General features: G+C 39.4%; 1 protein-coding gene across 2 annotated transcripts; it reads left to right on the top strand.

Moving 5' to 3' along the window:
* Positions 1-466: 466 nt before the first annotated feature.
* Hsph1 (heat shock protein family H (Hsp110) member 1) lies at positions 467-26057 on the top strand. Of its 2 annotated transcripts, XM_090342225.1 has the most exons (18): positions 467-682; positions 3045-3102; positions 4641-4781; positions 6294-6416; positions 8232-8331; positions 10776-10909; positions 11300-11544; positions 12380-12608; positions 14217-14323; positions 14543-14676; positions 16242-16450; positions 18127-18258; positions 21058-21195; positions 22929-23054; positions 23710-23817; positions 23915-24034; positions 24444-24605; positions 25174-26057. In XM_090342225.1, the coding sequence occupies exons 1-18, from the start codon at positions 576-578 to the stop codon at positions 25378-25380; spliced, it is 2580 nt and encodes an 859-aa protein (XP_090198351.1). In that variant the 5' UTR covers positions 467-575; the 3' UTR covers positions 25381-26057. The 2 variants fall into 2 exon arrangements, with proteins under 2 accessions (XP_090198351.1, XP_090198350.1); XM_090342224.1 differs by lacking the exon at positions 18127-18258 and having other exon boundaries at positions 489-682.
* Positions 26058-27180: the final 1123 nt, after the last annotated feature.

The raw sequence follows: 27180 nt of genomic DNA, 5'->3' as shown, positions 1-27180 counted from the left end.
TTTCCGTTCCTGGTATCCGGCGTTGTTAAAAAGAGGAAGGTTCCGGAGCAGGGCGGGCCCAGGGCGGGAAGGGTCAACCGGGCTGTTTGAGCCAATGGCATTGGAGCGGTTGTCCCGCTACCATGGCAACAGGGCCTTGCGTAGCGAGTTGGGGAGGGAATGGGGGGGAAACCCATTGGGCTGCACCTTTCGAGAAGGCTCCAGAAGCAGGAAGCGGAAGTGGCACGTGGAGGGGCCAGTGGAGGCGCCGGTGAGTAAATGCCGCAGATTCTGGAAAGTTCTCATCAGTGCACTACATAAGGCTGGAGCGTTGGGACCTCCCCTTCCTAGGACCGGAGCGGAGCGCCGGCACCTGCGCCGGTGTGCGAGCGGAGCCTAGCGTGGCCATCAGCCCGAGCCGCAGAGCCGCCCCGCGGCCCTCCTCCCCCGCCAGCCGCTGCTGGAGCCCGCCCGAGTGACAGCCGAGCGGCGGGACCCCGCGAACCGGAGCCGGGCCGAGACCGGAGGCGGCCGCCGAGCCGGGAGCACGCACAGCCAGACCCCAGCCGGAGGCGGACGGACGGCGAGCCGGGGCCATGTCGGTGGTGGGCTTGGACGTGGGCTCGCAGAGCTGCTACATCGCGGTGGCGCGGGCCGGGGGCATCGAGACCATCGCGAATGAGTTCAGCGACCGCTGCACCCCGTGAGTACAATTCGGTGTGCGTGGGGGGAGAGGGAGAGGTCGGGACTTGGAGATCGCGGGGACCACCCCCACCGCAGGCCCTCCTCCGGGAAGCCACGGATGGGGAGAGTCTGCCGGAGGTGGGGTGCGGGGCAGGGCGGGCACTCGGGGCCGGTCTGCTCCGGGCATCGGCCGCGGCCGAGCGCGCCTGCAGCCGCTTCCTCCCGCGGCCGCCCGGGGTGTCCCCACCCGGCTCCTCGGAGCTGGCCAGGGCCGCCCCCGGGGGGCCCCCTCTTCCGCGCCTATCTTCGCGCACCCGGGAGCCTGGGCTGCTGAGCTCGCGCCCCCCACCCCCCCACCGCATTGTGAATCTCCGAATGACTGGAAGCTTCTAGAGTCTGGGTGCTGCTGCTGCTGCTGCTGCTGCTGCTGCTTGTGCAAGGCGCCAGCGGATTGTTGTTAGCGACCACAGAGGGGATAAAAAGACGAATAAGAAAGGGGGATCATCTTCTTAAACCTCTAGAACGCGGCAGATCATCGTGTCCAGAATCATTTTGGGATGTAAACATGCTTCCCCCCTCTCCTCACTTTTTAATGGAGGGCTTGGTAGGAGCCATTAATGAAGAACGGTAGACTTAAAGTTTATATTTCTTAATTTTGCAGTTTTTAGAGAGACAATAAAAATGGCACTCTGTGGTGCAACAGTCCTTCCAGAAGGGTGTTGTCACAGAAAGGGAAGGCACTTTCAAAAGCAACTTCTAGAGTGAGGGTCGTTTTCCGAAGAAATATGCACAAACATGCCTGCATGTGCACTGATGAGAATATTGGCCTATTTTTTTTTTTTCATTTTGTGGAAATTAGTAGTTGTTTTTCAGTTCCACGAAGCTCAAGATGGTAAAATGACTCCGAAGGTGAATGGGCCTTATATAATTACTTACGCAGGGATGAGCACTAATGAACAGGAGTAGAAAAATCAGGAAAAAGCAAACATTGACTGCCAGTAATTACTATTCCCTGAGCAACCCACGAATATATCTTTTTGCAAATCCACCATGATCTATTCTCTGGTAATATTAAAAACTGTGTAATTAGAGGTGAGAAAGATGACAGTATTTTAAGCCTTTCCTCCCTAGGTGCCCTTACCATCTCTTGTTATCATTGCTCCAATTAAAGGAAGAAAAGCTGTTCAGAGGAGAGTAGGCAAAAGATTGTCTTAATGTGAAATGGTGACCAGGGTGTGCAATTAAAAGCCTGCAGGTTTGGCTCTGAGCTGGGGGGAGTATTGAGTCATTGCATGTTTGAGAATTGCATTGGCTCTTAGTTCCTGTGTGTGTGTTCCAATTAATTTGATTGTCCCACTTGGAAAATGAGTAGACCCATAGTGCAAGGATTAGTTGATCTGTGCTTCGGATACTATTTATAGCCTGTACCTTACAGATCTACCTTCTTTTTGGCTTTTAGGATACTGTTTAGCACCTCCTTCCATCTTCTAGTTCCAGAAAGAATGTGTCTGTTACAACAGACTTAAATGTCCTCCATGTAGTCCCATTTACTCATCTCTCTTGGGCCTATGTAGGAGTAAAACAAAATTAGATTCGATTTGGATTAGTAATGCACAATTGGATTACTGCTCTAATCTAAACCTTAATCATTGCCTCCTCCTCAGAAGTCTTGCTTGATCTCGCTACTGTTACTATGCATTTCCATTTCCATTGCTCAGAAAGCTGTCTCACAGTTACAAGTCACTTTTCATCTGTCAGTGCAGATTAATGTAACTGATTATTCACTCTTTTCCCTCAGCATTTATATTTCCTTCTGCTGTGACTTGTCCTGCATCATTTTCACTTGATTTTCTCTGCTGGAGAGAGGCATGCTCCTGAGGCATAACTTAGATCCATTTGCTTGGGCTTAGCAAAAACCTTGAAGTCTAAAGAGCAGATGGCATATCAGGACAAAATTAGATGTGACAATGACATTTAGATTAGTACAGAGTTGGGAGCTGAGAGGGGTAAGTTATGCTGTATTTTTTGTTGTCATATGTATAGTGCCAAGTTTAATAATAAAGTATTTTCAGAATTAGTGTTCAGTTTCTTATGCTTGGAGACCTGGCAGATTATACCAGTACTTGAGCTGTAGGGAAGTGCCCCTTAATCCAGGCACAGGCTTTTGGGGGGTGATAGGACTTGCTACCTAGATTGGGTCGTGGGAGGGATTAAGTATCTCTGGAGGGACACCGGATTGAAGATGCAGGCTTCCAAACCGTGCTGACTTGTCCTGCTGTGCCTTTAGGAAATTTTATAAGAATTTTCCTTTTTTCACATAAAGATGCTTATATTATTATTTTTTTAAACATGTTTGAAACTTTGGCTTATATTTCTTTTAGATCAGTCATCTCATTTGGATCAAAAAACCGAACAATTGGAGTGGCAGCCAAAAACCAGGTAAATTCTGTTAAGGTTTAAAAGGGAAAATCTCCAGAAACATATCAAGAGAGGGAAGTATCTCAGCTTAGCTAATTTTGAGTTTTAAAAGTGTAAATCAGGTCTTTATAAACCTTCAAATGTGTTTTTTTCCCATCCCTTTTCTCTTTGTCACCTCCAAAATCTACTTCATTTCTACTCTACCAACTATTAATTTTTAGCGTATAATTTTTAAGAATTATAAACAGGACTTGGAATTTTACATGTTCAGTTTTTCATGACATTTAAGATTCCTTTTATAGGAGGAACTTCTAAGAGGTTCGGTGTTCAAAAGTTTTCAGGTTACTTAGTAATTGAAGTGGGTAACTTGTTCAGACCAGTGCTGTGAGATTAGAACCAAAAAACAAACTTTTTAAAAGTGCTATCTGTTTTTAGTGTATCTACTGTTCATATATAGATCTTATTTATGGCTTACGTTATAATTCTGTTGAATAGCACTGTTTTGTAAATCCTTTGGGGATTGAGAAAAGAACAAACATTTGTGTGTGGGGGGGGAGACATTTAAGAAGGGGAATAAATTCATGAAGAAACTAATACTATTAAAAAATAAAATTCTAAACCATGAAATATATTGTAATATTATGATTAGTAAGATTAGAAGAGATAGATGACGAGGGAAGGGATAGGAGGACCAAAGAAGAAGAATGGCTTCACATACTCAAAATGATTAGCTCAGGAGGGAGAGGGGCTTTGAGTGGATCGACAGTCTCCTAAAAGTGCTTGTGTTGGATATTGCTAGCCTAGGCCTAAATTTCTGATGTAATTTTGTGGTTATGTTAGGAGAATGATCCAAGCTCAGAGTTGGTTTGTAGATAGCTAGGCAAACTTCATCTCAGTTTCCAGAATCGGGAGGAATCGTTGATTTGTTTGACTTACTGGTACTAGCAAGCTATATTGTTAATCAAATAAAAAGAAATAAACTACTTTGGTATTTTCAGGTTTTAGTAATTTTAGAAGTCAGAGCTGTTTTTATATATGAACTCAGGGCCTGGGTGCTGGCTCTGTCTTACTCAAGGCTGGCTTTCTACCACTTAAGCCACAACTCTGTTTCTGCCTTTTGGTGGTTAATTGTAGATAAGAATTTCAGGGACTCTCCTCTTTGAGCCGGCTTTGAACCATGATCTTCAGATCTCTCCTTCGTAAGTAGCTAGGGTTATAGACGAGTCATGGATACTCAACTTATTTTTATATTTTTTAAAGTTTATTTTTATTTATATTTTTGTAGTTTTGTTTTTCTTTAGTCTCCTTATCTTTGAATTTAGTATGAAGGTTTTGAGACCTCCCTTAAAGTCCATAATACTATCCCCCCTCTTTTCTCACTGTTTTCTTTCTGACATCTTCCATAGAGGAAGAATAAAGTACAAATAAGATCTGTTTATTGATAGGATATTGAAGGCCTCATGGGAAGATATCACTAGAATTGTTTTGAATTATGTATATAAAATTACTGGAAGGTGGTGAAATTTGAGAAAACTTAAAAGTCTCAACTTCTCTTGCAGCAAGTCACTCATGCAAACAATACGGTGTCTAACTTTAAGAGGTTTCATGGCCGAGCATTCAATGACCCTTTCATTCAAAAGGAAAAGGGAAACTTGAGTTATGATTTAGTTCCAATGAAAAACGGAGGCGTTGGAATAAAGGTAATACATTTGAGCCAACTGTGACTTTTAATGAAATATTTACTTCATCTCTGAAAAGACAACATTTTAATAAGTATTTAACCCAAGATTTTTTCCTATTTTTTTTAGCAGGTAAGGGGACAGTACTAGGGTTTGAACTTAGGGCCTTGGACTTGCCAGACAAATGCTTTGTTACTTGAGCCTCACTACAGCCCTTTTGCTTTTAATTATTTTTCAGATAGCCTTGTTAACTTTTTTTTGGTGAGGGGAGAAGGGGGAAAGTCGGGGAGCTTAAACCACAATCTTTCCATATGCCTCTTACCTAATTGGTATTACAGGTACGTACCATCACATCTGGCTAATTGAAATCTTTTGATTGGATTAGTTCCTATTCCCTCCCAGCTCCTGTTAAGATATACTAAACACAGACTATATATGTCTGAAAATTACCCAGCTAATATATGCTGCTCTAACTTATTTTCCAGTTTTTTGGCAGTTGTAAAGTTTGCTAGTTGGATGGTGTTTAAAATCTAAATAGTAGTCTTGTTCATTTTTTTGCAAGTCCTGGGGCTTGAACTCAGGGCCTGAGTACTGTCCTTGGGCTGTACTGCTTGAGCCACGGCACCACTTCTGGCTTTTCTAAGTGGAATCAAACCCACATCTTCATGCATGCTAGGACCAAGCACTCTACTACTAGGCCAAACTCCTAGCCCCGAAATGGTATTCTTTACTGGAACAAATATATGTACCCAGAGATCACATTTGAAGTTAGACAGCAGTAGTGTGTTAACTATGAGAAACCTTCCATTAACTGACAGAGGCTTTCTGATCTTGTGATCAACACACAGTAATACTTATTCTAGTGGTTACCTTGCAAGTGGAGTCTTACTGCCTTCTATTGTGTTTTGAATGACATCTTGAGTAGAGAGAAGTCTTATCCTAGCAAGATTTTGTGGCGAAAATTATGTACTTATAGTTGGAAGGCCCAATTAGCATTTAGCTTGAAGTATTTTGGTGCTTTTTTTTTTTCTTTGCCAGTCCTGCCAGGGCCTGGGCACTGTCATTGGATACCTTTTTTTGGTCAAGGCTAGTGCTGTGCCACTTGAGCCATAGTGCCGCTTCTGACTTTTTGATGTGGTACCAGGGAATTGAATCCAGGGCTTCGTGCATGCTAGGCTAGCATCTACCACTAAGCTACGCTTCTGGCCCCAGTATTTTGGTTCTTTAAAAATCCTTTTTCCTTGGTGGGGGAGGGAAATGGGGACCAAGACATGTGAAAGGGTATCAATGTATGTGAATTAATGCACCTTCTATCTGGCAAATATCATGTAACCCTTTTACTAATTACAATTAAAAAAAAATCCTTTTTCCAAGATGAGGGGTGAGGGGGGGAGGGAAATGGGGACCAAGACATGTGAAAGGGTATCAGTGTTTGTGAAGTAATGCATCTTCTATCTGGTGAATATAATGTAACCCTTCTATTAATTACAATAAAAAATATATGAAAAAAACAACCTTTTTCCCTTACTGTAGGTGATGTACTTGGATGAAGAACATCTCTTTAGTGTGGAACAGATAACTGCCATGTTATTGACTAAGTTAAAGGAAACTGCTGAGAACAATCTCAAGAAGCCAGTAACAGATTGTGTCATTTCAGTAAGTAGAACTGAGCACTACAGTGTGCTTTAATCTATCTTCTTTATAATACTCCAGTATTACAAAGCATTGTGTGTATGTAAGCTGTTTTCTTACTGTAGATCAAAATTGCATTAAATTGTACTAAAAATGTTCTGGAGTTTCAGAGCAGTTTGATTGATATTTTTAGCTTGAATCTGTTACAGGCTCTTGACTAGAGGTAAAAAAATCTTCTGTGGGGCTTTTTAGAAGATCGACAGGTTGTACCTGTAGTAAGTGCCTACTTAACATGTAAGCTTTTCACTGGTGGAAGAATTCTACCACTAGGTGAGAATTAGTGCTTCAGGAATTTTTAAATGTAGCCTATGAGTAGAGAAAACACATAAGTTTATATTGTAATCTTGTGTTCTATCTATGGACAATTGCTCAGTAGGTTGTCTAATAGGGCTCGACATAGACAAATGTCATACTTTTATTTTTATACCAAATGGGTATTTATAAATGCTATCTTAACTGACTGGCTCACTTTCAGATCTGTGGTTATAATGTACGCTAGGATTGTCTCATGGCCCCAACTCCAGCATGGTTTCTACATTGTTGGGGGAACTGGCTGCTCACACCACTCAGAAGCCTTGATGGCAGCACCTCCTATGATTTAAAAAAAGGGAAAGGAGTCAGGGCTGAGGTTCCCCGGAAAGCCTTGTAGGACACAGTTCTATCTGCTGTTTGGATAGATAATAGTGATATCTGCTGTAAAATTAAAGAACTAATCATTAGTAGGTATTTTCCCTCAGTTTTCCTCTTGCTTCCTTCTCTGCTCCCTTCCCCCTTCAATATAAACTTTAAGGAAAGGTTAATGAATGAGGTGTTCTGATTTTAAAGAGGAACAGAGACTCAGTTCTAGCCTTGCCTTGTCTTCTTGAAGACTACAAATACTTTTTAAAATTTTAAAAGTCACTCTACAAAGTTTTTTCTTAGACAAATTTTTTTTTTTTTTTTTTTTTTTTTGCCAGTCCTGGGTCTTGAGCTTAGGGCCTGGGCACTGTCCTTGGGCTTTCTCAAGGCTACAGCTTGATCCACAGCACTACTTCAGGCTTTTTCTTAACATGCTAGAAATCAGAATTACCTTACCAAGAAGCCTAAGTTGATGCCTTCAGAATCGTTAGCCTTGAGCTGTTTATTTAGTTCTTCCTCTTATGAAAATAAACAGGCTTTTGTAGAAAGTATTTTAAAAGTCTTAGCAGTGGACCTGCTGAATAAAATCTCTTTGTCAGTGCCTATCCTCAGTACTATAGAAACGGAGGGGCACATGTAGAAGGAGCTATGTCCTGGTAGTCTTTATCTATTATTTATGTTTCACAACATGTTTTGACTGAGCATTGAAACTTCGTCATGTTAGTAGAAACTTAAGACTACTTTGGAAGCATTATTTTATCCACTTCTGTAAGATTTAAGTAATTTTCAATTTTTTTTTTTTTTTTTTGCCAGTCCTGGCTGGCTCAGGGCCTGAGCACTGTCCTTGGACTTTCTCAAGGCGAGAGCTCTACCACTTGAGCCTCAGCACCACTTCCAGCTTTTTTCTATGTATGTGGTACCGAGGAATCGAACTCTGATACCGAGGAATGGAACCCGGGTTTCCGTGCATGCTAGGCAAGCACTCTACCACTAGGCGAAACTCCCACCCTGCTCCTGTAATTTTGAAATAGTGGTTCTGCATGCTAAGGAACTGGCTAGAACTAAGTCCAAAATTGTTTCTTTTGAGAGAACTGGGGTTTGCAGTATTGTGAAAGTATTAGAAGTGATTTGTACACAAGTAATTTTGTTTTTTGTTTATAGGTCCCCTCCTTCTTCACAGATGCTGAGAGGCGATCTGTATTAGATGCTGCTCAGATTGTTGGTCTGAATTGTCTCAGACTTATGAATGACATGACAGCTGGTAAGAAGTGACTGTTACAAAACTAGAGCTTACACATTGGCTGTCCTTAAATACTTAATGGAGGTAGAAATAATAGCTTTTTTTTTTTTTTTGGCCAGTCCTGGGCTTGATCTCAGGTCCTGAGCACTGTCCTTGGACTTTCTCAAGGCTGGAGCTCCACCACTTGAGCCTTGGCACCACTTCAGCTTTTTTCTATGTATGTGGTACCCAGGAATTGAACCCCAGTCTTCATGCATGCTAGGCAAGCACTCTACCACTAAGCCAAACTCTTGGCCCCCAAATAATAGCCTGTTTAAAAGTGGGTTAGATTTCTGTCAGGGGTTAATAGGCTCAGTCTTATACTTGGGAAGTTGAGATTTGAGGAACACAGTTTAAGCCAATATTGAGCAGGAAAGACTGAGATTCTTATCTTCAATTAAGAGGAAAGGCCAGAAGTGGAGGTGTGGCTTAATGATCGCTTGCTAGCCTTGAGCAGAAAAGTAAAGGCCCCAGTGACAGCACAAAAATAAAATCTAACAAAAGTTTGTCCTCATTGAGAAATGATATCTTGTCAAATTTATGAATCTATTTTTATTAGAAATCACTTTCCCTCTCTTTGTTTTTTTTTGGTCAGTCCTGGGACTTGAACTTGGGCCTGGGCACTATCCTTGAGCTTTCTCAAGGCTACAGCTTTACTACTTCAGCTGCAGCACCATTTCTGGCTTTTCCTACATATATTATACTGAGGAATTGAACTCAGGGCTTTCACATGCTAGGCAAGCACTGTGCCACTAGGCCACACTCCTGGACCCATTAGAAATCTTTTATTTGTGTATTTTTTGTAATTCTTCAAAGCATGGGCATCTGTTTATCGTTATTTCCTTATAGTACTCTTGTGGTTAAACAGATTTTTTTCCCCATATTCTGTAGTTCTGAATATCATGACTTACTTGGTTACAAAATTCATTCTGTTTATAATTTTTCTGAATTGTAGTTAGTTGACTTCATCAGATACTGACTTTAACCAGATTAAGTACCATGCTATAGCAATGAGTAAAACAGTCATTGTTCTTGCCTTCTAGAGTTCCAGGTAAACAGAACATTAGGAGAACCTCAGTTCTGTCTTTTTTTTTTTTTAATCTTTTAAAAATTTTGTTGTCTGGGTGATGTTAGAGGGATTAGAGTTAACATTGATCAGGCAATTGGTACATTACTTTAATGTTGATTTCCCTTTTGAGAACCTCAGTTCTTAACTCCTCATGAAATGTTTATTCATTATGTTTCCTTTAGGATTTTTTCGTAGAGGGAGGGTTGGGGGGTTGAAGGGCTTGAACTTAGCCTTAGCACTATCCCTTAGCTTTTTTGCTCAGGTTTATGTATGTTTAGAAATGCTCACAAAAGTAAGAGACTCAGCCGAGCACAGTGGCTCATGGCTCTAGTCCTAGCTACTCAGGAAGCTGAGATCTGAGTATCAAGGTTCAAAGCAACCCCAGGCACAAAAGGACCTGAGACTTTTATCTCCACTTAACCTCTAGAAAATGGGAAATGGGTCTTGGCTCAAGGGTAGGATGGTAGCCTTGAGCTGAGGAGCTCAGAGACAGTGCCCAGGCTGAGTTCAAGCACCGCAATCCAAAAATAAATAAATAAATAAATAATAAAAAATATGAGATTCTTTAAGGCTTAGGTTTTTTTGTTTTGTTCTGTTTTAAAAATTGTTGCATTTTTATTTTGATTTTTTTGGTCCCTTGTAGGGCTTAAGTTTAAGACCTGGGCCCTGGCCCTGAGCCTTTTCACTCAAGCCTGGTGTTCTTCCACTTTGAGTGACAGTGCCATTCCAGTTTATTTTATTTTATTTTTTCTTTTTAATGTATACAGGGGTTGCAGTTATGTTTGCCAGATAGAAGGTGCATTACTTCTTACACATTGATACCCCTTCTCATGTTTTTGTCCCCATTCCCCTTCCCTTTTTTATTTCAAATACCATTTCTAGTTTTGTTGTTGTGGTTTTTTTGGTGATACTAGGCGATTGAACTTTTGCAGCTGATATTTTGTTTACCACTTCCAGCTCTGCCTTTTTGTTGGTCATTCTGGTATCATATAGTCTTCCTGAGTAGCTTGAATTACAAGTATGAGCCACCAGTGCCTGACAAGTGCTTAGCTCTTTACAAAAACAAGAAAGAGGAGGAGAGGGTTCTGCCATTGGTAGTTGTTACAGTTTTCATTTTGGGGTTATTATACCAGGTTGTGAACTTAAAAGTAAGTACTGTATAATGAGCCTTGTGCTATTTGTGACCAGATTTATTTGATCTGTTTCATCTCTTGAAATGTTGACAAATAGTAGAGCATTGTTCTAAAGTAAAAAAAAGTTGATGTTCATCTTTTAATTTTCACAAGTACGATCAACTTTTCTGCATGAAATTTCTAAGAAACTGACCAAACAGTTGAAACAACTTTCTATTTTGTAGTTGCATTGAATTATGGGATTTATAAGCAGGATCTTCCAAGTCCTGATGAGAAGCCTCGGGTAGTGGTCTTCGTGGATATGGGACACTCGGCTTTTCAGGTGTCTGCTTGTGCTTTTAACAAGGGAAAACTGAAGGTAAAGCCATACATTGGCACTAACAAGTGTTTGTTGTGACTTTAAATTACTATTCATGTCAGTGAGAGGCTCTAGGTAAAGATGATGTGTTGTTGCTAACACTGATCTCTGTGAAGTAGGCATGACTGTTTCAGAATGCTCTAGGTGTTTTTTTAGGAAAGATAAATATTTTAAGGTTATCTTTTGTGTTGTCATTAAAAGTAAGAATTAGGTCTCAAGTGATTTAGCACTCTATCACATTTCTCCTAACTGACTTGGTTACTGCATTGTAAGTAGAACTTGTGAACCTATTAGCTTTCCAGTCTTCCATTGTTTGAACAGCAATAACTAAGATTATAATTACAAATGTGATTGGAAAATTTTTCTGATTCTCTGTCTTGACTAATTTAGGTTCTGGGAACAGCTTTTGATCCATTTTTGGGAGGAAAGAACTTCGATGAAAAGCTAGTGGAACATTTTTGTGCAGAGTTTAAAGCTAAGTACAAGTTGGATGCAAAATCCAAAATTAGAGCACTCCTTCGTCTGTATCAGGAGTGTGAAAAGTTGAAAAAGCTAATGAGTTCTAACAGCACGGACCTGCCACTGAACATAGAATGCTTTATGAATGATAAGGATGTTTCTGGAAAGATGAACAGGTATGTTTGAGATCTGCAGTTTGAGTAATGAAACTTGTTTCAGAGAAGAGTCAAATGTCAGTGTTAGCCCAGTGTTGTGAGTCTTTGGTTATGTTGTAAGGCTGTTAGTGTTTATTTTTGAGCCTATAACTGAATAATAGATTTATAGCAGTCTTTTGAAGTTAAATACAAACAAGCATGGAAATAAGGATCAGGTCTCGTATCATGATACATGTAGGAAGTTAAATATGATCTGAATATGGAAATTATCTTATCAGTTAATAACCATAAAATAGATTTGTTTCACCCAGCCTCTTTCTGCTCTTTTAAGTATATTTACGAGAAACAAAATTGAAACTATAAAAGTAACATGTTCATGTAGGATCCCAGTGTATCTGAATAGAAAAAAAAAATTCTTCGAGTTAAGGCTGAAATTAATTAATTAATTTATTTTTGGTCGGTCGTGGGATTTGACCTCTGGGCCTGGGCTTGAACTCCTGGCCTGAGCTTTGTCCCCAAGTTCTTCAGCTCAAGGCTGGCCCTCTGCCACTTGAGCCACAGCGCCACTTCTGATTTTCTGTTAGTTAATTGAAGCTAAGAGAAAGCTCAGGGACAGTGCCCAGGCCCTGAGTTCAAGCCCTAAGACTGGCAAAATTTAAAAAAAGAAAAAAAAAAGAGTGCCATGGACTTTTGTGCCCGGCTGTCTTTGAACCATAATCCTCGGATCTGAGCCTCCTAAGTATCTAGTATTATAGGTGTGAGCCACCTGTACCCAGCTAGACTTTATTTTGAGAAAAATATAATTAGTGGTAAGCTAATTCTAATGATTTATGAAGTGCTTATCTCATTTGTTAAGGTCACAATTTGAAGAACTCTGTGCTGAACTCCTGCAAAAAATAGAAGTACCCCTTTATTCGTTGATGGAACAAATTCAGCTCCGTGTTGAAGATGTGAGTGCTGTTGAGATAGTTGGTGGCACAACTCGAATTCCAGCTGTAAAAGAAAAAATCGCCAAATTCTTTGGAAAAGATGTGAGCACCACACTCAACGCTGACGAGGCAGTAGCGAGAGGATGTGCGCTCCAGGTACTCTCATCCCTGCTTGCTCTCTCTTGGTGGATATCCCCTAAACAGCTCCATTTTATCATCCTATCCTGGTGATTAATAGAAATGGGGGCTGTCACCTAGCTGATTGGATTGCAAAGATTCCTCAAAAAGTCGGGGAGGGTGAAGGAGATCTTGAAGATCTTGAGCTTTCTCAGGGAGTGTGCTCTACCACTTGAGCCACAGCACCACTTCTGGCTTTTTCCGTGTATGTGCTAGGCAAGCCCTCTACTACTGGGCCAAACTCTTGCCCCCTTTGGGAATATTTAGTGTATATTTTAGAAAAATAGTTCATTATGACTTTTTCATGAAGTATGTAATGTTCTTTATATTTATTTTCCCTATTACATTTATTCCCTTCCCTTGGTCCCTTTCTTATTTTCTAATAGTCCTTTTGTGGAATTTTAACTTATTTTCCCTCACAAGGGAATATATCACCTTACAGACTCTTTAAATTCCACATAATGTTAAGAGTTGATCATTTCTTCAAAAACAGAACTCACTTTTGGCCTTTGTTATGAATATACTACTAAGCAGATGGTTTGATATTTTTCTTGTTGAATCTAACCAGTTCCTGATCAGGTTAGTAATTTTTATATGCCCAATTTAAATATGAACTCTTTTCCTTGTCTGTAGTATTGTGTTTGACCCAATTTTTAATTTTCCAATGGTTTTCACTCAAATTGGAAATATTAGCACTTGGGATTTATGCTTTTAGGTTCAGCATTTGAAAAGTGGTATGGACAGAGGTGCTTGTAGATGTCCATACACATGTATGCTTATTATGTATGTATACATACGTACATGCATGTGTGTGAAACTTTGTATTGATTAAAAATCAACTGAATGTGGCTCGAGTGGTAGAGCACAACAAGCCTTGAGAATGCCGAAGGACTGTGCCCAGGTCCTGAGTTCAAGCCCAGTACTTGCCCCACCCCCCAAAAAAAAGTTGTTGTAAGATTCATTATGTACCTTGTCTTTGTGACTAGTGAGTGGAATAGTTTTTCTTTTTTGCCAGTCCTGGGCTTGAGCCCAGGGCCTGAGCGCTGTCCTTGGACTTTCTCAAGGCTAGAGCTCTACCACTTGAGCCTCAGCACCACTTCCAGCTTTTTTGTACGTATGTGGTATCAAGGAATCGAACCTGGGTCTTCGTGCATGCTAGGCAAGCACTTTAACCACTAGGCCAAACTCCCAGCTAGGTAGCAGATTTTTTTGGTGTTAGTCATGGAGTTTAAACTTGAGGCCTGGTTATTGTTCCTGATCCTTTTCTGCTCATGATTAGCATTTTGAGCCATAGTGCCATTTCCAATTTTCTGGTGGTTACTTGCCAATAAAGAGTCTCACGGACTTAGCTGCCTGGGTTGGCTTCAAACCCTGATCTTCAGATTTCAGCCTCTTGAGTGGTTAGAATTAGAAGCATGAGCCACCAGTGCCTGCCTTAGTAGATTCTTAATACTTGGCATGGTATTTGCTATAAGCAGTTTTAAAAATATTAGTTTAAATTTGCCCTCTCATTAGAATTGATTTATACTATAGAATGAATGGAAATTAGCTAAGCCCTTTTGCTAATCTTTATATGTGTTTTTTTAGTGTGCCATTCTTTCTCCGGCATTCAAAGTTAGAGAATTTTCTGTCACGGATGCAGTTCCTTTCCCAATATCTCTGGTCTGGAACCATGATTCAGAAGACACAGAAGGGTATGTAGCAGAAAACTACTTGTCTTTACTATAAAAATCGGTTTTTATGGTAAAATGCTTACCTGAGATTCTCAACTACCAAACCTATCCCATATTCCTCTGGATTTAGTGTTGTAAATATTGAAATTGAATAAATAATGATCTTAGAATGCCCCTTTTATGTTTGTGTGGTACAGAAAGATTAAGTGCTTAATCTATATTGGATGTCGTTTCCTCTAGTTTTCATGAAGTATTTAGTCGAAACCATGCTGCTCCTTTCTCCAAAGTTCTCACCTTCTTTAGAAGGGGGCCATTTGAGCTTGAAGCTTTCTATTCTGATCCTCAAGGAGTTCCATATCCAGAAGCAAAAATAGGTAAGCAACTATTAGTTAAGTATATTTGCAACTTTGAATTAAGGAATTGTAGAAACTCAAAATGGTTTTTTTGGCAATGCTGAGTAGAACCTAATTGGAGGGTACTGTGTATTTGTAACAGGGTGACATAGAAATCTATTCATTTTATTAATGACTACCCTCGTCTTTATAGATTAAATGACTTGCAAATTTTACTGTAACTTCCAGGCAGCATCAAGGACCAGGCATTTTCCTGTTCTAATACAGGTTTATTTTCTTGGTCGTAGTTGTTGTTTGGCCCATCCTGGGGTTTTAACTTGGGGCCTGGGCATACTCTCCCTGAACTTTTTGCTCAAGCCTAGTGCTCTTATACTTGAGTCACAGCACCAGATCCAGCTTTTTGTAATTCATTGGAGATGAAAGTCTCAAGGACTTCCCTGCTTGGGCTGTTTTTTTTAACCTCTCATCCTCAAAGCTCAGCCTACTGATTCACTAGGATTACAGAAGTGAGCCACCAATGTCTGGCCTTACTATTTTCCATCCACTTTAACTGTCAGTAATTTTCTACCCTCTCCCTCCCCCGACCCAAGACTAGTTTGCCAGTATTTCTCTCTTTTCCTCTCTTTTTCCTTCTTTAACATTTATCATGAAGTTAGGGTAGAAAAGTAGTCTGAGAATGGAAAATTGTAAGATTTTGATAGGTTGAGTCCTATGTAGCAGTTGCATTATGTGGAAAATAACCATTAGTATTGCTTCCTGAATTCATGGTTTGAGGAGTGATCAAGATCTCGTCCCAACATCAAGATCTTTAACTGACCTGGTAAATTAAATCTGTAACATTCCGTGTGTTTTTGTAGACAGCATCTTACATACAAGGCTGTTAAAAATAGTACTTTGCACATGACAGATTCATGCTACTTGAGGTTTAGTGGTGGAGATAAGTAACTTTTAACTCTTACTCTAGTAAGTGATCATTGTAGAAAAAGTATAGAAGCAGAGACAGCCTAAGTAACATTTAACACATCACAGCAGTTAGGATTCAAGTATTACTATTTGCAGTATTATTTGGTAACTCGGGGGAACCATTCAGTTGCCAACAAATAGTGTCAGGCTTTGATAAAATTTTGACTTACCTTTTCTATTTAAAGCATGATTGAAAATGTTTTGGTTATTCATTCAGAAGAATATTCCCTAAAAGATAATGTAAGATTAAAATTCAGCATATGATGGTTATCAAATGCTTAAGACTTGCGAACAGATTGCCACATCAAGGGTGCACTCATCCATCTGGAGATTGCTTTCGGTCAGGTGTTATGCCCACTTCTGTATAATGCGTAATAGTCATTTTAATTTTTGAAGGCTTTTACAACATTACTAAGATTAATCTTAGTGAAGTATAAATTCAGTGCATAAGTGTACTCTATAATATGAGGGATATGTATAGTATCTGCTAATGAATATTATGTTGGTCAGAAATAGGAAGATTTTGCAATACTAGCAAGCTTCATTAGCATTTTATTTTTCTGATTTGTTGTCTTCACAGATATTTGGAATCAGCTCTAAAATTGTCAATTATTCTGTTTCAGGCCGCTTTGTAGTTCAGAATGTTTCTGCACAAAAAGATGGAGAAAAGTCTAAAGTCAAAGTCAAAGTGAGAGTCAACACCCATGGGATTTTCACCATCTCCACAGCATCCATGGTGGAGAAAGTCCCAGCAGAGGACAGTGAAGTGTCTTCTGTTGATGCAGATATGGAAGGTCCAAATCAGAGGCCACCAGAAAACCCAGACACTGAGGTAAGTTAGGGGATTAATCTTTGTATTGATATATAGAATTGACTTTAAGCCAGAGGGAATGGAATGCTTAAAATATTTTTCTTTACATGTAATCTTTTTATGTTTTATGCAGTGGTAATAATAGTTTTTGCCAGTTAATAACAATATACAGAAGTTTGCTGCATTGTGATTAAATTCTGTGTAACTGAATTTAGTTGATTTAATTAGAGTAGGTAAAACATTTTTGATCGGGGTGGGAGTGGCTTAAAACTAATTTGGTGATTTATTAAGTCTGATTAATTGTAAATTTACATTTGTAAATTATATGGCCTAATTATATTTGTGGGTTAGAGTATACATCTAGGGTATAAACAGATGTAGCTTAAATGAAGAGATAGGCAGTTCCTCCTGGATATCATAATGCCTTCTCAGTCTACTTTGAAACTTGGAAGGAAAAATATGTATAGACTTAGGGATGGACAAAAAGTAGTTGGTTAACTTGAGACTTTCTCCCAAGGATGGGAAAAGTTCATGGCAAGCACTGATTTACTGGGACTGTGAGCTACTAAAAACAAAATCAAGAAACCATTAGGTAGGGTTTATTTTCTTTCCCTTTTATTTTTGGCAGTATTGGGCTTTGAACTCAGGGCTTCACACGTGTTCGTCATGCATTCTACCTCTTGAGCCATACTACCAGCCATCTTGCTCTGGTTATTTTTGTGATAGGTTCTTGCTTTTGGCTTCAGTTGGCCTAGACTATGATCTTTCCATTTACATTTCCCATAGAAGCTGGGAAAACAGGTATGCACCACCATACCCATCTTTTTTGTTGAAATGGGTCTTGTGAACTTTTTTGCCTGGATTGGCCTGGAGTTACTCTCCTTCATTCATATCTCAGTGCCTCCCATAACTGGGTTAACAGGAATGTGCCACAGTGCTTTGCTATTATATGAGTTAGGGGTCTTATGAGCTGGACTTAAATTGGGTGCTCCGGATCTCTGTCTCCTTAGTATTCTCCCAAATTGAGTGTACTGTCTTTGGTGCCCTATAAGTTTAAATTTATAGAAGCAGCTAGGATGATAGGTATGAGCCACTGACACCAGGCTTCTCTCCCTTTCTTAACTTGCATTTCCATCAGCATTGTTAACATGTACCATTTGTGCTTTATCCTGAGATCTTTGCGGTGTAAATAGCTGAGTCACAAAATGAAATTGAGCAGAGAGCTGCTCAAACATCTATAAACTAGAATGAGAAGCTCCAGAGCATCTGAAAGTTGGCCGGTTTTTGCAACTGTTCAGTAAATCAGTATGGAGATGAGGTTGATAAGGCATGATGATTGCTGGTGAAACTAAGGTTTAGAAGCTTGATTCGTTTCTAGGATAGTAACCTATTCCTGTCTGCGGAAGATTTGGGGAACGTTTCTTAAGGAGGCTCCTGATGTCACATCAACCATATGCCTAGCCGCGTCACTTAACCACATTAACTGCTCTCCTTCACAGGATTTCTTGCAGGTTTAAGAAAATCTAGGTTTTTTTTCAAGTGTTTTGTGTTCATTTTGTTTTTAATCCGATATCTTTTTTGCCCACCTACTAAGTTTTCAGAAACTGAATACTGTCTTTGGTGCCCTATAACTTTTTAAATTCATAAAAGTACACCAACTGCTTTCTACATCCTTTGTGCCTGGGCTTTCATTTCAGAAAAATATCCAGCAAGACAACAATGAAGCTGGAACTCAGCCCCAGGTACAAACAGATGGTCAACAAACCTCACAGTCTCCCCCTTCACCTGAACTTCCCTCAGAAGAAAACAAAACCCCAGATGCTGACAAAGTGAGTGATTCTTCCAGTTCATTCCATTGGACAATGTTGCAGCGTATTATCGTTAGTGGTATAAAACCTATTGATTCAAGAGCAAGCTCCAAGTGATTTTATCCTGTGTGGATTTTTTTTTTTTTACTGTGATTTATTTTCTATGTTACTCAACTAAGCCAGTTAGACTAGATACTCAAGCTCAACGGAAGGAAATTGAATGCCTTGCTCTTGATCTGAAAGTGCCTCTTGATTAAATGCCATATGAGTAACAAGAGCCTAATGCAAAAGCATTTGTTGTCTTCTAAAGAGCAGAGATGCCTACTGATTCTTGAGGCAGAAATAGATGCATCCTACTACCACTTGAATTAATTTAGATGATAAATTCATAGGCTACAGGAATTCAATAAACGTTTTCTCCTTTCAAGTCACCTGTCATGTTTAAGTAAATTAATTATGATAACCAGATGGTGTTTCAGGGTAATTGTTCCTTTGCCTTACTCCCATAGCAGATACTAGAAGCTAAATAAAATTGTGGTATTGTTTCTCTTGACAAATGCAGATTCTGATCAGATCTTTAGAGCTCGTTGACAGATGGATATTGAGAGGTTCCCACCATCCATTGTTCATGCAGATCACTCTATTTCATAAACATTCTGTCTCTTCATGTTGCACACAGATTACTAACCTGCTCTTGGTACTTGGTTTTCACCCACGTCTGAAGATAGGGCTCTTTCCCATAAAAGCATATGACAGAGTTGTTGCTGAGGGTTAAAGTGACTTGCAGGTTTTAATTTGCCTTAATTTGAACTGTGGGTCCTGATTGATTTCTGAAATCTCTTCTTTTTCTCCTGCTAATAGGAACTATGTGATTATGGCAGTTATTTGGCAAAATAGGTTCTTTCAGTATTAACCCCCTTATAAGTTTAGGGTTATCAGTCTTGGCTAACAGTGCCAGCAACAGTCTCACTGGGTAGAAGCTTGTGCCCTGCTTGTACTCTTAGTTACAGGTAGGACCACAAGGCTCAGCTCTTAACATGTACTCTTTTGGAGGGTTCTTCATCCATTCCATGTCAAAATACTATTTTGGATGTTTTGGTTTAATTTTGTACTGCTTTATCAGGATGCATATCATCATCCTCAAATAGTTGATTCATCATGTCAGTTCATGGGTAAAATGTGTTTTCATCAGCATCACTCCTTCCATTGTTCTCCCCTGTCCATCATTCTTTTTGTTCAAGTACCTGTTGCACTCTCGTGTCTTGCAAAGTGCCATCTGATGCATTTTTCTTTCCTGTAGATCATGACTTCATCCATACTTCATGGCAATATTCTTACACAGTAGCCTAGAAAAGAGGAAGGGTAATTAGGGACCACAGGCTAGGTGACTAGATGATCTCTAGTGACACAGCATGTAGCACTTAGGATGGAGTTGTGATTACTGCTTAAAGCAAAAACACAAGTGTGGGAGGCATAGTCTAGTGTGTAAGTCAAATTGTTGAAATTGTATAGTCTTTGTTTCTTCAATAAAGTGTCTAGAATTGTTATATCCTTTATAGCTCAAATTGCCTATGGCAGTGATGGTGGTGCTTCACAGGCTGCTCTCATACCATTTTGACATCATAGTCAGAATACATGTTATTATGTACCTTGTTATTACCATGTAATCTGTCATACAGCTCAGTCTCCTCAATTGTCAATGGTGCTAGAAAATGGGCCAGGAACTTGAAGAAGGGGAAATAGAGAAAAGGCTTAGAAAATCAAAGGCTGTAGGAGAGCCTTCTTTAGCCCTGTATTTACATATTTTGAAAAGTCCACAGTAAACCACACTTTGAATATCCTTCATTCATCAAACTTGGGACCAGAAATGTTTTGGTTTTATTGGAATATTTGCCATATACATCATCAAGAATGTTGGGATTGGGAAGCAAGTCTAAACACTGAATCATTTGTTTCCTTATGTGTATATTTTATAATGCATAGCCTGGAGATAATCTTAAACTGTTTATAATATGCTTGTATTTTGCCTGTGACCTATCCCATGAAATCAGCTATGGAATTTTCCACTTGTGTAGGCATCATGTATTTCAGATTTTAGAGCACTTTAAGTTTTTCACATTACTACCTTTTTTGGAGACAGAATTTTATGTAGCATAGGCTGGCAATATAGGTCCAGTCTGGCCTTGAACTTACAATCTTCCTAAGTGCTGGGTATAAGCATCTGCCACTAGGCCCAGACATCTTTTATTTCTTTTCAGTTTGGGAAAGTTACTTATAAGAAATACTAAAACCTAAAGTCAGGTAGTAGAAATATTAGTACACATAAATATTCAGTCTCCCAAGTTTAATAGGAATTTTTTTTAACAATTACTGAGGGGCTAATTGTAGTTTGTAGTAGGCATAATGCAGGAATATATATATGTTAAGAATTGAATAAAACTTAACATCTTTAGTGTTGGTTGAAATTTGTTAGGTTTGCTTTCAGATTCTAGACTAAAGATGAGGAATTTGGAATTTTGACTTGGGATTCATAGGATAGTTAGTGGAATTAGAAAATAAGGCCTTTAAAGAAAAGCAGAAAATATATTAGGTTCAATATCAGAAGAGAAAAATATGCTGGGAATTGATGAAGGAAGATGTGACATTGAAGTTGAATTGCAGCCCTAATTTAAAGTGGATAGTGGGGAATTAGCTGATCTTAGGTGGTTTTTACCTTGTTCTAGGGATTTGTTTTTGACTTACATTATCAGCAAGTATGATAGTTTGTTTCTCATGGATTGAGAATTTCTCCCTTTTGTTCTTTGAATCTTCCTTCCCAAGGCAAATGAAAAGAAAGTTGACCAGCCTCCAGAAGCTAAAAAACCCAAAATAAAGGTGGTGAATGTTGAGCTACCTGTTGAAGCCAACTTGGTCTGGCAGTTGGGGAAAGACCTGCTTAACATGTATATTGAGACAGAGGTAAGTATTTTAAGTATTTTTATTTTGGAGTATATTTAGTTCTGAAAATTCATAAAGTGGCTGTAATTTTTCATACCTAATAAGTTTGATCAGTTTTTGCATTTGTATGAGAAGTCTCTGTAGATTGTTCTGCTTGGTGCAACATTACCCACGCTCTAATTAAGAAATTGTGACAGTATGTCTGGGCAGAGCACAGTAGAATCGAGGCAACTTGATCTATTCCTGTGGAAAACTGGGTCCCTGCCACCCATGCCTATAGTCCCAGCTTCTCAGGAGGCTTGATTTGAGAACTAAGGATCACCATCAACCAACGCAGACAAATCTAATTAGCCAGCAAAAGCCAGAAGCAGAGGAATGGCCCAAGTGGTTAGAGCACTAGCACTGAACAAGAACATGAGGCCCTTCTAATAATAACAGATGCTGGAGGGGATGTGGCCAGGAGGGATCACTACTATACTGTTAGTGGGAGTGCAAACTCGTTCAACCAATATGGAAAGCAGTATGGCAGTTCCTCAAAAGGCTAAACATAGAGCTCCCCTGTGACCCAGCAATTCCACTACTTGGCATTTACCCACTCGTCCAGAAACAAGGACAAATCCACTAGCACAACAGTGTTCATTGCAGCACTATCCACCATAGCAAAGTTATGGAACCAACCCAGATGCCCCTCAGTTGATGAGTGGATCAACAAGATGTGGTATTTATACACAATGGAATTCTATGCTGCTGTCAGAAAGAATGACATCACCCCACTTGTACAGGAAATGGAAAGACTTAGAAAAAAATCATATTAAGTGACGTAAGCCAGACTCAAAGGAACATAGGCTCAATGGTTTCCCTCATTTGTCATAATCAGTAGAAACCTTGGGCTCTCCTAGCAGAGATCTACAGTAGAACAAAACCTAGATACATAAGACCATATAGTATGACGCTAAATGAAAGGACCTCCAGGTTATAGAAACTAAAGCCATATAGCGATTGTTTTCCTAAATGTACTATGTTATCTCATCTCTTTTGCTGTCCCTTGGTTATGTCATATTGTTACAGTATTTCACCTTGTTATGTGATACATTATATATATGCATATTTGGTTATTTGAAATTGGATAGGGAAGGGGGGAAGGGGACCAAGACATAAGAAAGGGTATCAATGTATGTGAAGTAATGCACCTTCTATCTGGTGAATATAATGTAGCTCTTCTATTAATTACAATAAAAAATGAAAAAAAAAGAATGTGAGGCCCCGAGTTCAAAGCCCCAGTACCAGTACATACAAAAACATTCCTATTAAGTTATACTACTTCTTAGTTTCTACAAAAATAAGGTAATTGACATCTCTATTTTCCCCCCTGGTACCGTGGGTTGTACTCAGGCCAGGGCCTCATGCATGCTTAGCTTGTTCACTTTGCTGGCAGGAACATGCAGGACTCCCATTTCCTACCATGATTATCCCAATCTTAGCCTACAAAGTAGCTAGGATTATAGGTGTGAGTCACTAGCACCCCGCTGTTTTTTTAATTATTTAAATTAAATCCAAAATATGAAATGTTTATAATGAAAAGATAGCATAATTTTTACCTGTGTATTTCTTGAAGGAATAACTATAAAGCCTTATGAAATAGAAGTTGAAGCTTTAATTTTTTGTATGATCATATATATATATACATTTTAACATTCATGTTTCATGGAAACTGAGTTTGCTTTTGGAAGTAACATTTTTTTGCTTCCTAACAGGGGAAGATGATAATGCAGGATAAATTGGAAAAAGAGAGAAATGATGCTAAAAATGCAGTGGAGGAGTATGTGTATGAGTTTAGGGACAAGCTTTGTGGACCATATGAAAAATTTATATGTGAACAGGTATGACTTAAAGCTCTTTTCTTATTCACAGTCTTGTAAATGTTTAATAAAACTTAGCAGGTATGCCTTTTCTAGATTATTTAACTTGAGGTTTTTTTGGACTAATTGATAGTTGGGAAATAGAAATTGTATAAACAAAGCCAAGAAAGAGGTTAGAGCTCATTTAAACTTACGTTAGGAGTTGTGGTAGTCTTGAGATCCTTGGGCTGTCTTATAATATGGTGTATTCTAAATAATTCCCTGACACCTGGTGGCTTTCTTCATGTGTTTAGTTAGTGGGTTGTCAATTTAGGTATCTGTCCTTTAGGTATAGTTGAGATGTACATAAGAAAGGAATGTAACTTCTAATCTGTAGTGAAAATATTCCAATATTGTGATTATTCAGAATTTCTAAGATAGAATATCAGGAGGAGTTTACTCAAAACACTGAACTGTCTCCGTGTAACAAGGTAGAAAATCCACAGACAAGTGTTCAGTCCCTTATGTAAAAGATTATATAGAAGTAATTAGGAGAGTGTTGGAATTTTCAATGAAGCAACTCCAGTCTGATCGGTGCCTTCCTGGACAAGATTAGCTACTTGAAGGTGTTTCTTTGTTTTGCTATAATAACCACTGAAGTAAGGTTGCCACTAATCTTGTCTTGTTTGGTGGATAGGAACATCAAAGCTTCTTGAAGCTCCTCACAGAGACTGAAGACTGGCTCTATGAAGAAGGAGAGGACCAGGCTAAGCAGGCATATGTTGACAAACTAGAAGAGTTAATGGTAGGGTTTCTCTTCTTAAAGAGTGGTGCTGTGGTTTTAAATTAGAAAGATCTAAACCGTAATTGTAACAGCTATTAATTACCACATTTGATTTTAGAAAATTGGCACTCCTGTTAAAGTCCGATTTCAAGAAGCTGAGGAACGGCCCAAAATGTTGGAAGAACTGGGGCAGAGGCTGCAGCACTATGCCAAGATAGCAGCGGACTTCAGAAGCAAGGTAGTGTGTGTGCACAGTGAGGAGTCCGTCCTGCATTGGAATAGCTAACATTTTGGTTCAGGAGTTTTTTGTTGGTCATGGCGCTTGAACTCTGGGTGTAGCCCCGGTCTCTGAGCTCTTCAGCTCAAGGCTAGTACTTAGTACTCTCCCCCTTGAGCCACAGTTCCTCTTCGTTTTCTGTTGGTTAATTGCAGATACACGTCTCAGAGACTTCAATGCCCAGTCTGGCTTTGAACCTTGGTCCACAGATCTCAGCTTCCTGAGTAGCTAGGATTGCAGGTGTGAGCCACCAGCGCCCAGCTGTGAATAGAAATTCTTTGGCAAAGAAGTTTTGGGATTTGACACCAAAGGAACATTTAAGCTTCATGGAAAGTTCGGTGAACTAGTGTTGTTTACTTTCTCTGTTTAGGATGAGAAATACAACCATATTGATGAATCTGAAATGAAAAAGGTTGAAAAGTCTGTCAATGAAGTGATGGAGTGGATGAATAATGTCATGAATGCTCAGGCTAAAAAGAGTCTTGATCAGGATCCAGTTGTACGTACCCAAGAAATAAAAGCAAAAATCAAGGTAAGTGATACTTTTGACTACTGTATTCTCTTGGATGAACTCGACTGAAAATTATTTGAGCCTGCCTTATGGGTAGCTATTTCCCCCGTAAATCTTACCTCATTAAAACTTGACCTGCTAATTATTGGCTTAAGGCTGACTCACTTAGTTCATTGTTGTATTGCGAAAACCAGAAGGCAGCCTCCCTTGTAAGTTTAGATACCCACTTGTTCAGTTCAGCAGTGTGTTTGTGCCAGCAGTCGTTCTAGGGAAAAACCAGAGTCCCTGCCCTTGTTAACTCATTCTCTCAGAGGGGAGTCCATCTGCACACAAGTGTGTGGGTCATGTGTCAGATGAGAAAAAAATTCCCATAGGGTAAAAAGGTTAGTGCACCCAGGTGGTTATTTTTATGGGGAAAGGCTTTGTGCATATCTGAGAGGAAAATTAGGCTGGGATTTTTGTCTCAGGTTATGTTCAGCATAGCGAATGAAGATCAAGGCAAAGCAGAGCTTTTAGCCACTTTTTAAGATTTAGGCTCAAACCTAAGTTGGAAATGAACTGATGGATCTGAGTTACTTTGTTTTCTTAGGAATTGAACAATACTTGTGAACCTGTTGTAACACAACCCAAACCAAAAATTGAATCGCCCAAGCTGGAAAGAACCCCAAATGGTCCCAATGTGGACAAAAAGGATGACGATTTAGAAGGCAAAGATAATTTTGGTGCTGAACCTCCACACCAGAATGGTGAATGTTACCCCAATGAGAAGAGCTCTGTTAATATGGACTTGGACTAGAAGACATTAAGTTGGCTTACTACTTCAATCAATGAAATATTTTTGCCATAGTAGGTGATTCTACATAACAGACTGAGACTATTTATATTTTCTTTTTTAAGGATGTCTAGAAATTTTGTGTACTATATGGAAACTGAACAAAGCTTAAGTCTGTAGTCTTTATGCTAAAAAGGGAAGATTGCCTTGGTAACTTTGAGATTCCTGTGGAATTGTGATCCATACTGAGCTTCTGTGCAGTGTCACCATTTGCATCACTGAGGATGAATGAATTCACTTTTGTTTTTGGAAACAAACTGTACTGCTTGTTCAAGAAGGCTGCGGTTAAAATCTTTTAAACATTTGTTCTTGCCAAGGTAGTTTTCTTGCATTTTGCTCTCCATTTCAGCATGTGTGTGGACGAGGATGTTTAGCAATAGTGCTAAGTCTGGTTTCATAAGGGCTTTCAGAACTTAATTCTGTCCAATAGAATGATTTTGCTTTCATATTAAAATTTCAGTGAGTGAAACAACAGCTAGTGAAACGTGTTAGCAGCATGCAGACAAAACTAAAATTATCTCATTATACCATAAGCACATTGTCATGTGAAGATGTGACATGGAATAAACGGTGATTCTGTTGTAATTGTGCGAACTTCATGAGCTTTAAAATAAAGTTCATCTTATGGTGTCATTTCTAAACCATGGGTTTTCATATTGATTTAAAGATGGGACTGGGGAAGAGGAATCAAAATGGTAACAGAAATAAAGTTAGTTAATGTGAAAATTTCTTCTAAATGAAAGTAAAACTATTTTAAGTATAAAATAGAGGTAACTTGAAATACCAAGAAAAAATTGGGCTGAGAGCATGGCCTAGTGGTACAGTGATTACCTCGCATGCATGGAGACTCAGGTTAGATTTCTTGATACACGGAGAAAAGCCAGAAGTGGTGCTGTGGCTCAAGTGGTAGAGCATTGGCTTTGAGAAAAACCCGAAGACAGTGCCCAGGCCCTGAGTTCAAGCCCAGGACTGGCAGAAAAAAAAAAAAAAAAAAATGAATGTCTCTCAACATTGCTTATCTTTGTAGTCTTTTCCATAATGGGTCTGGGGTATGTCTTAGTATATTTGGTGGTTTTAAATATTAATGCCAGGGAAATTTTTCCTGCTTTTCTGTAATATGATAGACTTTTATGGGTGCCCATTGAAGGTGGGAGACATTCCTGGTATACCTGGGGCACTCATTGTGTCAAGTTCCCATTGCTGTGACAAAATGACTGGGAATCTGCTTAAAGAAGAAAGGATTGTTTTGGTTTCAGGCCTTGGTCACTTTGCTCTGCTGCCTTTGGGTCTAAATGGCACAGTCAATCATAGCCAATATGACAGAAGAATCTGCTTGTCATAGGCAACTGGGATGTAGAAGACATGACATCCTAATACTTCTTCAAAAGCACATCCCTATGATCTTTCCTGTCATGACACCTTTCCTGGCAGTAGTGCCACAGGCTGGTAACTAAGCCGCCAGCACGTGACCTTTCAGATATCAAGACTCAGGGATACTGGTCTTAAAAGGATAGGATCACATTCTTTTTCTTTCTACTCCAAAATAGGGCTTGATAATGGAGGAAACATTATTTAGCATCAGGCCAAAATAAGTCTTTTGATGGTTAGATTTTCTATAACATCACAGTATCGAGTTTTTTATCCTAAAGGGGTTGCAGTTACATTGTAAGTAAGGACGTGAATACAATTCTTGTCAAACATAAAATCCTTATTTTCTCCACTTTCACTCCCCACTCTACGCCCACTCCCTCCCCCAAGTTGTTT

Source organism: Megascapheus bottae, chromosome 11 (assembly GCF_031878675.1).
Source record: "Megascapheus bottae isolate mThoBot1 chromosome 11, mThoBot2.hap1, whole genome shotgun sequence".
In the NCBI taxonomy this organism is placed as follows: Eukaryota; Metazoa; Chordata; class Mammalia; order Rodentia; family Geomyidae; genus Megascapheus; species Megascapheus bottae.
Note: the sequence above shows the minus strand (reverse complement) of the source record. Positions and strands in the feature narration are given on the sequence as shown.

Bases quoted from the DNA above. Each gene is read 5' to 3' on its own strand.
- Hsph1 (XM_090342225.1), top strand. From the start codon at position 576: ATGTCGGTGGTGGGCTTGGACGTGGGCTCGCAGAGCTGCTACATCGCG. The intron at 11,545-12,379 runs GTATGTTTGAGA...TCATTTGTTAAG, and splicing joins GTTTCTGGAAAGATGAACAG to GTCACAATTTGAAGAACTCT. The intron at 12,609-14,216 runs GTACTCTCATCC...GTGTTTTTTTAG, and splicing joins CGAGAGGATGTGCGCTCCAG to TGTGCCATTCTTTCTCCGGC.